Source organism: Sesamum indicum, linkage group LG3, assembly GCF_026168435.1.
Source record: "Sesamum indicum cultivar Baizhima isolate 11 linkage group LG3, ASM2616843v1, whole genome shotgun sequence".
Taxonomy (NCBI): domain Eukaryota; kingdom Viridiplantae; phylum Streptophyta; class Magnoliopsida; order Lamiales; family Pedaliaceae; genus Sesamum; species Sesamum indicum.
The window spans coordinates 4,732,097-4,749,904 of record NC_142659.1 but is presented as its reverse complement, the minus strand read 5'-3'; the positions used below and the strand labels follow the sequence as shown (position 1 = coordinate 4,749,904).

Here is a 17,808-nt window from a genome sequence, read left to right as displayed (position 1 = left end):
GAATAATCTATCAGATCCTGTTCTCCTATGATCTATTTTGGGAAGATATATCAATATCACCCTTAGAGAACCAAAATCATGTTAAATTTCTTCTCTCATACAAAAAGAAAGGAGGAAAGAACAGAAGCAAAATCAGCATTTGTAGATCCTAAACTCAAAACCAATTATCATAATTTCTAGACAGCATCAACCCCAATGTATTATGACATTAGAAACTGGATAGCTAGAAACTACTTTAGGTGTAGAGTAGTCAGTTTCTTGAAGGCCATATTACTGTGACTGTCATATTTTGATGTACTGTCATGAGAAGTCGAGAGAGAGAGAGAGAGAGAGAGAGAGAGAGAGAGAGAGAGAGAACACAAAAACAAATCATCCAATCAGTAACTCAGATAAGCAAAAGTTGCAGTATGTGAGCCAACAAAGCGTGATTTCACACATATTCCTCGGCAAGAATAATTGCCAAGTTTTGTGGTCAAAAGGATTAGAACGTTGACTTTTTGCATGTTGCACTTTTGGAGTAGAGTCCATAGGCCCACTATTTTTCTTTCGACAAATAAATATTAAACCGGATATATATACTTATTAATATTAAATAAACATGTTAAAAAGCCTAAATAAATATGTTCCTTTTAGTAGAAAAACAAAAAAATAACAAAATATGAGAAAGACCAATAAATTAAACTATAGAAAATTATTGATGGATTAAACTATAATACATAATAAAAAATAGTGTATAAAGATACAAAAGAGTTTAAATTTAAATAGAAATAAATACTAAAAAAGTATTAAGTAAATTAAACAAATGAATGTTAAAATATTAACACCAAATAAATCTATTTCTTCTTGTACAAAAATTAAATCAAGCAAGTCATCATAAAATTTTTAATCAAAGTAAAGATTAAAATATCTCAAAGTTCAAAATTCTTTTATAAAAATTTTGCTACAAATGAACGTAGTTAAAAAAATTAATCAATAAATATAAATTAAAAAATACAATTAACCTCTGTATTATTATTAATTTAACACATGACTACAAAATGTTCAATTAAATTAAAATATACAAAAGAAAATAAAATTCAAAGAAAAAAGAGCTCAAAATACATTGAAATATACTTATATTACAAAGCATATATTGATCATATACAATATTTAGTATATATATATATTTAGATACTTCAAGAAACTAATTACATAAAAGCTAAAATATAATGTCATTCTTTTCATTCTCTAAAACATCATTAGTAGACACAAAAAAAATAATCTAGAAAAGAACAATAAAATTTAATCGATGAAACTATAATATATATAAAAAAATTGGTGTATAAAAAGATACAAAAGAATACACATTTAATTGAAATAAAACTTAAATATCAAATTAAGTATAATCATACAGATAAATATGACTAAATAAATGTGTTCCTTCTTGTAAGAAAACAAAAATGAAAGACGGAAAAAAAAAAACAAAATTAAATTATAAATTAAAAAGATGAAACTGTAATATGTTCGAAATATAAGTCATCCCCAAATATTATAATGCACTCCAATTTATTATATTTCAATTATGACCTATAAATTATTTACTAAAATTTATCAATTAATCAATCAATTATGTATTATAATTTTTGGGGGCGTTCTAGATCAACAAGAAATACAAAATTGTGCTTTGCAAACGACGTTATAAAACAAAAGAAGTTACCAAATTTGCACTAAAATGAGGAGTTTCAAGAGTTTATATACCTCAACTGACTTGTAGATCTCATCAACATATTCAACAATTCACGTCAGCAGCATCAATGACGACTATTTGCACCTCTGGATGCAGCCTGCAAATGAAAGATCAAATAAGAAGGGAAAACTACACCTGGATATTACAGAAGGCTTGGAAGGTTAATTGTATTGACCTTGCTTCTAGCAGTGAGAGGCAAAGTAAGAGTTGGTGCTTTTTTCTGAGCACGGCAGCTCTCTTTTCCGGCAGAGCTCCACCGACCACAATGGCTCCATTGGCATTTGCAGCCTGTATTTCATCGAACAACAAAACATCATCAATAAGGGCGTGTTCATCAATAAGAATGACTGAAACAAACAAGATTGCAAATTCAAGTACCGGACCTTGTTGTTTTCAGCTGCTGCAGCCTGTTCATTAGCCAGTAACTGAGCACAAAACTCTTGAATAAAATAAGAACACAACACATAATTAGCACGCAATAGATCATATTCAGAGTTCAATCTGTTCATTCACTTTCAGTTAGGATGAAAGAATTTGTTCAATACCTCGTAACCGGTCGAGAAACCTGAGGAAGCTGCTTCCCCTCGCCCCACCAACGGGTAACCACATTTCCTATGTCACCTAGTGCACGACGATTCTTCCTTTCTGCTCCCACATTCTTCTGCTTAAACTACCTCTCTGTAAATCAGATTAACAACACATGTCAAATGAGATGGGGGGAATTTCATCAAAGAGCAAAAGCAAGAAATGTATGGGAAAAAAGATCATCTTGATGAGAATCCGAAACAATCAAAAAAGTCATTGAACTATTGAAAGAAAACAGAATGTTCATGATGGCCAAGAAACAATCTTTGGAAAAGAACTTCGTCCATGGTCATTGCAGTAATGAAACTCAAATCGGATTTGCATATAAATGAAAATCCACAAGAACCTCAACCCAATCAACATTATAAAGAATCTAATAGAGGTTATCGAGGTTACGATGAATCTAAGACAATGACACTGAGTTGTGGAAGTTTCATCCAGAAAACAATAAGCAAACAAAAGAAAAATCAAGAACCATATATAACCTGATCAAAGTGAAGGAACCATGATTTAACATACACTCGCTTAATAAGATTGCATATCATATATGTATATACCTCTTTGATCGGATTCTTGAAAGCAGGTCTAATTCAACAAAAGGGGTGGAATAAATAAACAATAGAAAGTGTCAAGGAGAGCACCAACACCATACGCATCAAAGATCAAGAGAACTTAAAAATCATGATAGTAAGATCCAAGAAAGCTTTAAAAACCATCTGAATGCAATGGCCCGTTATCTAAATTATTGAGAAATCCATAAGCATTCAACACAATCATTGAGCACAAATACATATCAATAGATGCAAGAAAGTTTCAGATACCTTTGTTCTGCTGGAAATGAGATTCTTCAACTTTATTCTTGAACATAGCTATGGCAAAGCAAGTAGTTCCACACCACCTCAATAAATTTTATGTGAGGTCTGGTGTTTGTCTTCACTGTTGTCTGTGCGTATCGGATTTTTATTAAATTTGTACATTTCTTTAATATTATTAAATCCGTTTCTAAATTTTCAATTTTATGATTTTTTATAAATTATTAATAAATTTAATAAATTTGAATAAATGAATATATAAATTTATACATTTCAATAAATTTGAAATCCAACACATGGCCTAATTGTATATAATTTATGGCAGGGCTTTTTTTTAATTAAAATTTTTATTATATAAAATAATAATTTTTTCTTAATCTATAATTATTTCTAAAATAATAATTAGTTTTATAATTTTACAAATTTTTACTCTATAATTTTATGTGTTTGTATTTTTTGTGTCATAATATATTTTTATTGAAGCTGGTTTATTGAGTTATATATTTTATTTTAATTTATAATATATTTTAAAGTGTGTAAGATTACTTATTATATGCATGCATGGATGACATGTCACGAAAGTTAGTATAAAATCAATTGATAGTTTTAATTTTATAACTAATTATATTATTATTAAAATTATTATTATTATTATTATTATAGAATTTGTCCAGTTAAAGAATTAATGAGACATATATGTACGGTCAAGTGATAAATTCACTGCAAATATATCATTAATTATTATGTATTGTGACAATATTATGTGTAATTTTTGCCATTAATAATAACACAATGATGAAATTAAAATTGTTGATATTTCATATTTATTTTTTGTGAATGATTAATAATTGTAACATGCATTTTTGTGATCAAGAATTAAAATTTTTTTTTTTTGTGTCTCTTTATCGATATACAGATACTCATTTGAATTTAAACTCATGTTTATTTCTTTTATCCCATTGTAGTAAAATTAAATAATAATATAATTGGTTCACTTTTGCTAATATGGATGAAAAATAAAAAATAAATAAATCATGTGGCACATGGTTCATTCCAAAAACTTTCACAAAATTCGTAGTGGAACGATCAAACTTTTAGAATATCAAAAAGTTACAGGAGTCTTTTGCATTTCCTAGAAACATAAAGGATAAATATATCAAAACAGCCAGGAGCATATAATCAATCTCGACAATTTTCGCAAGATTTGATATCAAAAGATTCAAAATTATGAAATATCTAAAAATTACAAAATTATGTTACAACCCTATTAATTTCAAATCATCGATTCAAATCTTTATTAATTGTAAAGTTAATATATGGTTTTATTGGTAGGTCAATTATTATTTTGTAATTTGTCTATTATTTTTTAAATATTTTTTTATGTTGATTTGAGTACCACCTCCCTCACAAAATATTTACAATTTTCTAATAGTCAATTTATGTGATGTGACACACATAAATGTTACCACACACGGCATCACACCATATAAATTAATATTGTCTGTCTTTTAAATTTGAAATTTAAGTTTGATTTTAATTCGCAAATAGAACGGGTCCGTTTACTCCATCCATATTATGTCAACTCTCTCACATGACCTATCAAATAAAAATAAAAATATAACATAATTAATATTATCCGAATGAATTATGTGGCAAATTGTTGCTTTGTTAATTCACAAAAATCTACTGGCAATTACTAAGCACCTGCACTGCTGGTTCATTTTTATATTTTAAAAAAACATATATGCAACGCTATCTAAGCGATAGATGATTTAAGTTTTTCCAAAAATATGTTGTTAATTTTCTGTAATTATGTTGGTGATTTATGTAATTTAAGAAAAATGGAAAATTTTCATAATTTTTGAAATTGTTTTGGAATTTTTTGAACTATGTGATTTCGGTAATTTTATGAAAAATATTGACCTGAATGCAATTTGTAGGACAATTATGAATTTTAGGAAAAAGTATAGCATAATGTAAATTTAGTATAATTCAGAAAATTAAAAAAAATATAAAAATTAGAAAACATAAATGTAAGGATATATTGCCACTCTTATCCGGGAAGTAAACGTATGAGCACTCCATCCCATCCGACACTATCCTCTGACAATCCGAAATTAATCCGAAGGGGGGATACGAAGTTGGGGAAAGTAAACATGACCTTAGTATTTATATTTTAGGATTATTGTTGGGTTTTATTCTCATTTTAAGAAAAATGACAAGAACTTAGGATAATTGTTGGGTTTTAGTCTCATTTTATGAAAAAATGACAAGGGTTTAGGATAATTGTTGGGTTTTAGTCTCATTTTAGGAAAAATATGCACCAAAATGAAATTTTTAGGAAGTTAGAGGACCTTATTACAATTTATAGGGAATAGGAATTTTAATTGAATTATTAAAAAATTATGGATGAAATATTATTTTAGGAAATTAGAAGACCTTAATGTAATTTTTGAAAATAGGAATTTTAATAAAATTATTACAAAATTATGAACTGCAAATCCAATTTTTAGAAAAATTACGCACGTAAATGAAATTTTGTGGATATTAGAGGACCTTAATGTTGTTTTTGGAAATTAGGAATCTTAATAAAATTATTAAAAAATTATGGACTACAATATAATTTTTAGGAAATTAGAAGACCTTAATGCAATTTTTGAAAAATAGGAATTTTAATAAAATTATTACAAAATTATGGACTACAATGCAATTATACTTTTTTAATGTTAAAATTTTTTGAAATATTAACATTGTAATAATAATCAAATTTTAAAAAGTTTGACATTAGATAATGACATTGGTGCGCCACCTCCCCTAAGACGAGGGCGTGGCCGAAGCCGTGGTCATGCCTGCAGCAAAGCCCCTCCCAGCCTTCTTGGGATGAGCCATCTACAGCTGCTCCAGCGGCCCCATTATCAGAGGCTGTGTCCCAATACCTGGATTCTCGCTGAGAATGGCGCAGTAGGGTCAGATGCGGCGGGGACCAGTAGTCCACAGTCTCCAGCCCAACCGTGGGATGCACCACCACCACCACTACTAGTGCCGTTATTTCCCCCACAGGCCTAGAGGCCTTATATCAGCCTCTGAGATGCGAGGTACATATAATAATTTAGTTAATTAATTTAATATTTTTTATTTTGAATTAATTTTAATATTCAATTATTATTTTCAGGTCCGACTGCAATTTTCACACGGCCATCAATAATGCGATCAAACTGCATTATCCGCATCCCTAGACCAACATATTGCATATCTGACAGGAATACCAGCTATTTTGGTTCCAAAAGTTGAAGCTAAGTATAATATTATTTATTTTTAATTAAAATTTATATTTTTTATTTGTCAATTTTCAGATGTCACATTAGTGGGACTACAACGACGAGAGCATGTTCAAACTTGTCAAATCGCAGGCAGGGAAGTTCCTACAAAAGCGGTTTGCTGACGCTCAGAACCAATTGGCCCGATCACTGTGGCTGGCTGAGGACATTTGGCGCCAGTTCCTGGAATTCTGGTCGAGCTTAGAATTTCAGGCACAATTGACCAAAAATAAGGTCAACTGGGCAGCAAATTCGAAAGCAGTTGCGACCGTTTACCTCAGGGGGTCGTCATCCATTAGGCCACACAAGCGAAGATGGTAAGTATTTCAAATCATATTATTAATTTCATTAAAAAAATTTAGCGCCCGAGCCTCCAGTGGATTCTCCAGAACCCGACGGCAACAACGAACACACGGCCACTGGGTATAATAATTTAGATTAGGATAGTTTTTTGGGTATTTTGTAAATATACAATTTTGTAATAATATTTTAATTTTGTAATTGAATTATTTTTTTTTTGTTATATTATGTGTATTTTATATGAATTTATTTAATTAATTTTACAAAAATAAATTTTAAAATACATTAAATAAAATAAATTTTAAAATATATTAAACAAATTTAAATAAAATTAATATTAAAATATATTTAAAAATAATAAATTTTTATAACTGCATTTGTAACGGCTTTTGTAATACACCAATAAAATATATAATTGTCAGGTTGTTACAAAGAAAATGCCAAAAACAGTTACAAATAGAAACCTAGGTCGTTCCAAAAATCATTTCAAACACTTTGTAACGCCTTGTTTAGCTACAGGCCTAGCCGTTATATACCAAAAGAAAAAGCGTTACAAATTTAAGAAAAAAAATTGTTCTAATAAAATGATTTTTTTTGTAGTATAGATAATATAAATATCATATTCCATTATTATCTAAAATTAAAATATAAGACAGTGATTAAATATAATTTTAATATATAAGAAATATTGAACATGAACTTGATATAATTTTAAATATATAACTATACTTAAAATAAAATATATATATATATATATTAAAATGTTAAAAATAGCTTGCAAGCCAGCTCATCAGCCTTTACCTAGACAATTAAGCTCGAGCTTGGCTCGTCAAGAAACTTGGCTCAAGTTGAGCTCCAGTTGAGTCTCATCTTGCATCCTCTAGTACGACATAATCAAGGCTTCAACGATGGTACCTAAAAAATTTGAATCGAGACGATCAATTACAATGGTGATTACACAAATCCGAAGAACGGTGATGATTGTTAGATGGCATGCTGAAGTTATCAAATACTTTTGAGGCCAGTGCAACTGACTCGACATCAGATTTTGGAGTTTTACTCAACATTACTCCCAGCCAGATGGCATTTGCTGCGTTCCTAATGCGCACCAGTTCTCTATTTGCGTCCGGAGTTTTCTCTATAAGATTTACAAAGGATAGGCCTTCACTTACCCCGCGCGCAACAGTCGTTTGACCTTATGATGATGGGAAGCGTAATTGCAATACTTATCAAGATCACCACCGGCAGAGGCCAGCAATTTGGAGGCTCTTGAGAATGTAAACTTGGAACCTGGTTGTTGTCAAGTTCTCTCACCCCACCCAAGTTACCAGACATATTTCGATCAGGCTCTTAGGTCAATTGCTTCTACCTTCCAGGAATTGCTTTGATGAGTGTCGAATCCACCAAAAATAATTCTTATGAACACTTTTGTAGATGTGTGAGTAGGGTCGAATCCACAGAGATTGGTTTTAAATTAATTCCTTCAAAAACGAAAATAATTAAGGAGAGTTTTGATTGTGAAGAAGAGTAAAACTAAAAAAGCTAATAAAATTAGAAGAGATAAATATAAGAGAAGAGTTTAATCATGCTTAATTCCACGGTTGATCATATATGCAAAGATAACAATTATTCATAATTTAATAAATTGGTTATGGCCATTGGTACGACCTAACAACCTCACCTTTCCTTACCTTGTGGATAGTCAAGGAACGTCCATTGACTAAATCCCTAATCAGTAAACAACCTTGGGAACGTACTCAAAATTTAATTTACCAACAGCATTAAGAATTAGAAAGGCCCAATTCTAACCAATAAATTCCTACGAGGATTTATTTAAGTTAGATTGTGCATTCCCCACAACATAATCGAAAACTTCTACATAATCAATTATGTTGTGTTACCACTAGTTATTGAACTAAACAAACAATTACGGATTTGCAAGTTCAATTGGCTAGACAAATATTCTTGATAATGAATCAGATTATTTGTAATAAAAGCACAAAGAACAACACAAATACCAATATGAATAAAAGTAGAAACCATAAATTAGATCTCACAACTCGTTGGGTTTAAGCATTCACCAAGTCTTCAACCGAAATAAGGGAATTAGCTAGACATGCTAATGGAAGAACGCATGAAAAGCAAAATAAGAAAATATTATAAAAACGTAGAGAAATAGAAGAGTTCAAAAGTTGTCTCTTAAAGTGCATTACATCACCTATTTATAATAGCTAGATACCTAGTTCTACTAGGATTAGAAGTAGATTCCTAGTTGAACTAAAAGACTTATAGAGATAAAATTATAATCTTAGTTAAACTCTTCCTCCATCAGAGGTAGTCCAAGCAGCTCCAAACTCTTGCCAAAAATTGAGTTTGAGTCTTGTTTGAATTTCCATTTTGGTGCTTTTCTTCATTTTCCATTTCTTTTGTCCTAATGCTGCAAAATAATATTTAATTAGGAGCATTTGGTCACAAAATAAGCTAAAATATTATATGAAATAAGCACAAAATGCGATCCTATCAAGCTTATCAACCTCTTTCCAAATGTTTGTTCGGATCGTCTCAGGAAGTTCTGCTTCTCCTTCAAGCAGCAGAACGTAACGGTTGAGTTCCAGCTCCACCTCAGCTCCAGATTCCAGCTCCAGGGACACATCACACCGCAAGTACCAGAAATGGCAGAGCGTGCCATCACAAACTGCGAGCTGCCGGTTTCTGCCATCACCCAATATTTCTTTACACTATCTCAGTTCTTCAATACTAAATTTGCTACAAATGCTCATACAATCATGTTTAATATTTACATATATGCTCACACATATAAAAACACATGTTCATAATATTTAAAATGAATATTTTTAATGTGTATGTATGTAAATAGAATTTCACTCATCTTGACCCACTTCAAAATAATCCAAAATTTGTAAATATTTAAATATTTTTTGGGATAATTTTAATCCCATAATCAGTTCTAATAACCCATATTATGATTTGATCAATTTTGATTTTCAAGTTTTTGTAAAACAATTAAAGGCAGTCATCCCTGTTAGTATAAACTACTAGAGAGACTGTAGATGCCATTGACAAAAGAGGATCATCGGGTACTAAAATTGATTTAGTGACTCATTTAGGGATCAAATTCAAATTATCTCATAGTAGAAATAACCTTTTATTCTACCTTTACCGCCATTTCTTTCCTTCAAACAACCTTTTCGTTCGTTTAAACGGTAAACTAATGGAAAAGATTGACCTTGATCATTTTAAGAAAATTTAAGGACCAAAATTGACGAGATCGAAACATTGAGTACCAAGATTGATTTATATGATTAATTTAGGGCACTATAAGAAAATAGGGTATCAGAGACGGAAATTTCCATTATGAAATTAGGATTTTCGTCTCTAAAACAAATTACGGACGAAAAATCCATAGCCGATGTTCGTGGCTGAAAGCCCCATGGCTAAATATTAGCAACGGAAATATTCCGTCTCTATTTCTAAGACTGAATATTTTCGTTGCTGATTTTGTCGACAAACAAGAGAAAGTTTAAGCGTAATCCGTCTCTGATTCCGTCAATTAAAAAAGAACTTTCCGTCTCTAAAGGTAAAGTATTTGTTTGTTAATTCCGTCTCTGAAATACAGAAAATGTTCCGTCTCTAAATCCTTACAAGTTTCAGTCTCTAATCCGTCTTTGATTCGGCCTCTAAACTTTCAAAATTTTCCGTCTCTTTAATCCGTCTTTAATTTTTTTTATTTTTTGGTAGATTTTTTAATTTCTATACCCAAATTAATATCGTGTTCATTATACCATCAAATACATTCCATCAATACCAAAATCTGAATTTTTCAAACAAGAACAATAAATATTAACAAAAAGGATACTCATAATACAACAACACTAATATACAGTAAAACCTCTATAAATTAATACTCTATAAATTAATAAACTCTCTAAAATAATAAAATCCTCCGGTCCCGACTTGGGCCTTTGTAAAAAATCATCAAATTCGATAAGATAATAAAATAATAATTTTTCAGAAAATTCCTTTATAAATATTAGGTCCCATTAAAACTCTAAATTAATAATTCATAAATATTACAATTATAAATATTATGATAATTTACTAAAATATGAAATTTGTAATGCTTTATGCATTTGATCATTCATGGATGATTTTGCGATGCCTTTTAGATGAGAAGACATGGTTGGGTGTTATGAACTATTTTATTATCATATTGAGATTTATGTAGTATATGTTTCATTCATCATTCATGAATATATTTAATTGGTTATAATAGTTATTTAAGTGCAATGAATTAATATAAACATGTATATTTAAGTAATTCCAATGAATTGATACATGTGTCTATGAATATAATAGTTCATTGTTGCATGAATATAATCAATGAAACATATATGAATTTATTTATTTTCAATACATATGTACTAAATTTGCTGAATTTAAAAAGTCTCTCTTTTAATTAATAAAATATTAATTTATCGATAATTTAATATCTCTCTAAATTAATAAAATTTCATGGTCCCAAGTTTATTAATTTATAGAGGTTTTACTGTAATTGATGTTATTGTTTCATCCAAATACTACAAAATAATATGAATGTATTGCACTCCCAAGTCAACAAACATAAGTCAAAGTATAACCCAAATCAACATAAACTAAGTCATAATCAACCAACAAAAAAAATAAACTAATTATCTTTCCTGAAATGTTGTTGCTCCTATTGTCCAGACCCACTAGCAAATTGATGGTTTGTGTATCCCACATCTTGAAGTAATTTTCGTACTAATTCTTGTAGGTCTGCCTCCCTCTTCCGAGCCTCTTCCTCCCTCTTTCGAGCTTCTTCAAGAGCAATTTTAAGCAATTTTATATTTTTTTCTTCTTGTCTTGAAAATTCTTCTTCCATCTTTGTAGCATTAGAGCGCATGTCCTCCACAGCTTTTGTTAACTCATTAATCTTCTCGTCAGATGTTTTAAGAGTAGAACTGACTGAACTTGAACTTGTAGATGAGGAGCTACATCCAAATCCATATAAGTGTCAGAAGGACCTCTAGTGATATCATATCAAGTTGAGATATCGAATGAAGACTGTGAAGAAACATCAGTACAACTCGTTTTTGCAAGGTATTCTTCATGTGCAAGTACATTAGATATAAAGGAACATATATGTCAATAAAGTGTAACAAAATTTCTCAACATATATACTAACCAATATTTAAATCCAATGAAATATTATACGTACACTAATTCTTTTGGATTTGTTGTCAATGAACTTCCCAATTCCTTTGTTCTTTCTATGACATCTTTGAAATAGCTCAAGATCAGTCACTTCTCTACCAAGTTCCTTTTCCTATAGTTTACAAAACAATATTAATTCACATGTCAATAAATTGCATAAAAGATATCTAAAAATTTTATACTTAAAACTTACCACTTTTTGCCTATGTGCCCCTACAGGAATAGAATTACCAGTGTGTTTTGGTATCGAACCATCTTTTTCAGTCAAACGATTTTTTCTAGCAGTTCGCCATTTTCCTAAATAATCTTCTGAGGCCTAATACTTCTGAACTAGATCATTTCATAATTGATTATTCAACCAATAAGGACCTCTATCAATCATATCACTCATCTCTGGTTCTCTACCTAACTGTTTATGAGCATCATTCAATGCTTTTTGCTTAGCTTTGTACATCATTTCTTTGAATCGATTACTCGCATTTTCATTCTACACCTTCCTCATTTCCTCGTCGGTTGGATTATCCCACCAATACCTCAACTATCACATTTCAAAACAGTGAATCACATTAAATAATTACAAAAGTATGTCCATATAATTTAACAATGAATAAATTGGATTAACTATAAATAGTATTTATTACCTTGAAGTTCTCCCACAATAAATCTTTAGATGCTTTTGGCACTGCGTGTCATCTTGGTCATGCCTCAGTGAAAATGCCTTTAATATAATTTGTGAGGTTTCGTGTAACACCACTTTCAATAAATCTATTTTGACGGAATAAGTTTAAAAAATATATAAAACTAAGAAATAGAGCTAACATTATTTATGAATATATTAAGCTCAATTTTAAAAGCTTTGAAATTATCGATTGTTCACCACTGTCACTTTTGTCCTTTTACTTGGATGATCTGGGATCTGAGCTCCGCTATTGGGTCTATGTCGATGTCCATGTGATACAATACCTTCACTTTGTCCTGTATTTTGTTTATTTTCAGATCTTGAAGGTATTATTTCACCAACCTATAATAAAAAAAATAAAAATAATAATAAAAATTGTCTAATGCATAATAAATAATAATTGAAAGTTGGAGGATCAAAATCAAATTAAAAATGTAATATCCGACAGAAGGACAATGATTGCACAAGCTGAGAACCCACACACAGCTGAATGAATTTGTTGGTCTTCTCTACGCCACAGCTTCAAAGTCTGATTTTCTTTTGGGACAATTATATGGTTGATTGTTAAACTTTGACTACTTATGTCTTTTCGGCCTAAATTATATTTTGTGATCAGAATTATATCTATTTTTATATTTTTTTATTTAAATATTTTTTTATTAATTTATCATTTTAATTTTACAAAATTATACTTTAATAGCAATTATTGATTAGATATAAATATTTGGTATTTGATGATTGTAATTGATTGATTGAAAAAGAATAATAATTCATCATTTTAATTAAAAAAATTACTATAATGTCTAATCAAATCGAATTTAAACTAGAAATTAATTTATGATTTATCTCTAGTATTATTGAAGAAACTTTTTGTTCTACCAATTTTTTAATACTTAAAATTTTCTTTTAATTCATTTCTTTTCTTAGTTAACTCTCGGTGTAAAATTTTCAAGTAAATTAATTTAATTTAGTTAACTATGTTCATGTAGATATGGTACGAGGAGCATCGGGGGAGGTAGAGGTCATAGAGTTACATCATCATCTACCCCACCACTTGTTCAACCTTCAAGTAAATAGTTTATATTGTTGTCAATTTATTTGTTAAAATTATATTATTTTTTAAATTGTATAGGAAAAATTTCAAAAGTTGAGTGATGATCGCAACATTGCTTCTCAAAGTCTCCTGAAGTCATCATCGAGCACATCGATTAACAACCAACAGCTATGGTGGAAGGCTATTGGAGGAGTAAGAAAGTCCACTTGTGCTTCGGCAAAACATGACCATGCGTTGGGATTATAAAAATGAATATGATCTCTCTCTTTAGTTATGTATACTTTAACATTTAACACTTTTATTTTGTGAATCATGTTGAATTATTTTAATATATTTAGTTTTGCTTAAATATTTATCATATTTGCGAAAATAAATACAATGACTTTCATTGCAAATATCGTTGCAAAGAAAAAAGATTTGCATCGGATTGTCATTAAAAAAAAATACATTGCAATTTTGTGATGACTTCTATTGCAAATAATATTTTGTCGCAAAATTTGTTATGGAATGTCGTTGCAAAAAATCATTGCGATATTGGAACGGCTTATGTTGCAAATGTCATTGTAAATGAAAATTATTGTGCAATGGATTATGTCAAAATAACATTTGCAACAGACTGTTGTTAGGAAAAATGCGTTGCAATATTACATTGACTTTATTGTTGCAAACAAAAAATAATTTTGCAAGGAAATGACCATCAATTTTGCTACGAATATACCATTACAAAAATCGTTGCAAAATATGAAAAGTCAAACTTTTTAACAACCGAGAAAAAATTTTTGCAATGGCCGAAAAAAATCATTGCTATATAGAAGTGGTACCTATAGCAATGGATGAATCCATTGCAAAAGTCCGTAGTAAATTTGTTTTGCCACAAATTTTTCATGAAATTCATTGTAAAAAGCCATTGCTATAGGTCTGTTTTTTTTTTTTTTTTTGTAGTGCATATTAACGATAGATTAAACCAGAAATAATTTTTTTTTTGTATGAATAAACTAACAAATTAACAAATTGGGGGAGTTCAACTCAGTAACAAAAACATAATAAATAATTAATGAGTTAACTATATTGAATTTATATATTAATAAAAGCTGATAAACAAATAAATCAGAAATATTCTTTAAGTAGGAATAAATTTATCCTTTTCATTATGATAATATTTCTTGTGGTAACATTTTTTCAAATATATTTTTTTGATTAAATTAATTAGATTTTTTCTTTAGATTAATATTTGAGTAGACATTTGGATATAAATATCTATTAAGATTCGAATAAATAATAATTTATTTTTGACTTAACTTCATTAACTATCCAGTATATAAGGGTGACAAAATATAAATGTAGAATATAGTTAAAAAAAAATTACAAAAACTTCAATTGTGGAGCAATTTCATCACAACTCAAATGTCACATACAATACAATACGACGACAAATATAGTTAATTGTACAAGCTTTGTAATTAAAAATAAAATGCGAAAAGAAATCCTAAAGTAATTTCATTACAACTCAAATGTCATGGACAATAGGACAACGCCATATTTGATTTCTAGTGGCTATAAGAAAATTTTTAACTTTGTTCTTCATCGGAGTCGGAGAAAACTTGTTCTTCATCGGAGTCTAAAAAAACTTGTTCTTCGTCGACTTGTTTTCCATTTACATAAACTTGAAGACTCTTATTTCCTTTCTCCTTTTGGTCCTTCACTATTTCTACCGCCGAATTCATGGCAGAGACACTGCACCCTATCAAATGAATGAATTGTAGTGTATATCTATCTCCAATGCTTAAAGGGATCTCTTTCAGTTCATCCATGAATTCTAGATTCAACCTATGCAGATTTAGAAAATGGATATCCTCTGCTCCCCACTGCTCCAAATAACTATTCTTAATGATCAACACTTTGAGCCGAAGAAATTCCCCTTCGATTGGACTCCACACTGCCCCTTCGAATGCATTATACAATTTAAGTACTTCAAGATTGGGAAATGTAGAGCCAATTATCGTCATCTTTTCCCAAGGAAAATTGCAACTCCACAAACTCAACTTCTTCAGTGAAGTTGGGAAGCCTATGTCCTCCAAACCAGAAATACCGAAGCATAAAGAGAGTGATTCAAGCTTATTGAGCTGCACGAGAGAATAATCACCAGAGCATGACCAATCAACACTTAATTTCTCAAAATTTGGAATTCTTTTAACAATCTCCTCGCTACAAAAAAACTCACGTATCGAAACTGTACTTAGGTTTTCCAAAATAGTGGAATCTTGCCCCTCCACTGGATCAGAAAGCTGCCATTATAAACCCTGAGATCCCTAAGTTTTGTCATCTCCCAAACTTCAGACAACGATGTTGTTTCTAAATAATTTAGATCCAAAATCTGTAGATTCTAAAGTAAGGAAATTGTACCGGGAACTATAACTTTTGGATTCTCCTTGATATGCTCATGATATCCTTCAACCTTAAGGTACCGTAATTTTGTGTGTAGTAGAGATGTTACATAGAATTCATCATGTACCAATTTGAATACCTTCACCCATCTTAATTTATTAAGATTTTGATACATATTACTACACGCCTCGCACACTGATGGACTCGCAACTGTTGATGATCGCGAGGCAACACCAACTTCTTGAAGTTGTATCTTATTATGTCTGTTCACCCAATGACCACACAGAAAGCGGACATCACCGTCATTCGATACTGAAACATGAATCTTTTGTGCTTTAGGGACACGGATAAGATATTCTTTCTTAGATTCTCTAAAACATAGCTCTCTTAGAATATCGTGAATGCCACATGCTTTTTATTTTCCCAGTATGCGTCCATTCATGGATCAAAATCAGATTTCTGTCAGCAAGATCCTTCATGTATTCCTTTGCAGCTTCTTTCAAGCTTTCACCTTGTCTTGGTTTTAGAAACCCCTCACAAATCCATAATTTTATCAGTTCAAAGGCTTCAATCCCAGCATCTTCAGGAAAAACTCTCATATAAAGAAAACATGGTTTAAGATGAATTGGTAAGCTGTTGTAACTCAATGACAATATATTTAAACAATACTCATCATCTCCAGAATTGACAAATGAGGTTACATTCTTTGCAACAAACTCCCAATATTCTCGAGTATTATTAGATTTTGCTAGAAGCCCACCAATTACAACAATTGCCAAAGGATGGTCTTCTAATAATTTTAGAATTTTCTTGAAAATTCTTCGACCGTTATAGTGTCGTAAAAAATCTGGTACGCATCACATTTTATAATATAAACAAAGAGATTGGTAAAATTCCATTGAAATAAGTTTGTATGCTAAAATATTTACAAAATTATTTCAATTCTATATTCTTTTTAAGGGATATATGGATATAACTGAACTTTGGCTATACTCTGCTACATTATTTCTGCACTGCTGAACACAAATTTCACTCTTACCTTCACTCATTACACTTCAATCTTTCATCATGTATTATCATTTAACTTTACTTTTTTTTTTAAAACTAATACTAATTTGGGCGTTAGAGTGCTAACATGTTCTTTTGTATTTTCTATTTCTCGAATTCTTTATTAGTTGGTCTAAGCCCGTTGCTTAAAACCCAAGCTCATTGGATCCGTGCTAAAATCGCTTGCATCAGACTCTAATCGAGTTTTAAGTTTTTCGATACTATTTTAACATAAGAATTGATCTAACTAATTCTTATTTATATGTAAGTTAGGAAATTTCTCAATACGTTAAATCTTTGAATTTTCATAAATGTTTCTAGTGATATTACATCATCAGAGTATTTTGATCTAGTAAGTGATGTATTATATTATAAACAAAAGAACATATTAAAATAAGTGAATAAGTATAATAATGTGAAAAGTTATAATTAGGAGTAAATATGAATAATGTGAAATATAATTAATAAGAGTAAATAAATGTAATATGAAAACTAAACTATAGGAATTAATAAATATGTTATTTTACACCATTTATAATGTTAATTTGGTCGAATCAAAATATATTGAAAAAGAGACTTAAGATGATTCGTAATTTGTTAGATATATATAAAATTCATATAAGTCATGGATAATATTCTTAGCAAATCAA

The 17,808-nt window shown here is 29.9% G+C and overlaps 1 protein-coding gene across 1 annotated transcript; it reads right to left on the bottom strand.

Annotated features, from left to right (window-relative positions):
• Window positions 1-15,294: 15,294 nt before the first annotated feature.
• On the bottom strand, window positions 15,295-16,710 carry LOC148788609 (putative late blight resistance protein homolog R1B-11). Its single transcript, XM_088878055.1, has 3 exons — window positions 16,490-16,710; window positions 16,251-16,374; window positions 15,295-15,849 (listed from the first exon to the last, which is right to left on the bottom strand). The coding sequence occupies exons 1-3, from the start codon at window positions 16,708-16,710 to the stop codon at window positions 15,295-15,297; spliced, it is 900 nt and encodes a 299-aa protein (XP_088734181.1).
• Between the last annotated feature and the right edge of the window lie 1,098 nt (window positions 16,711-17,808).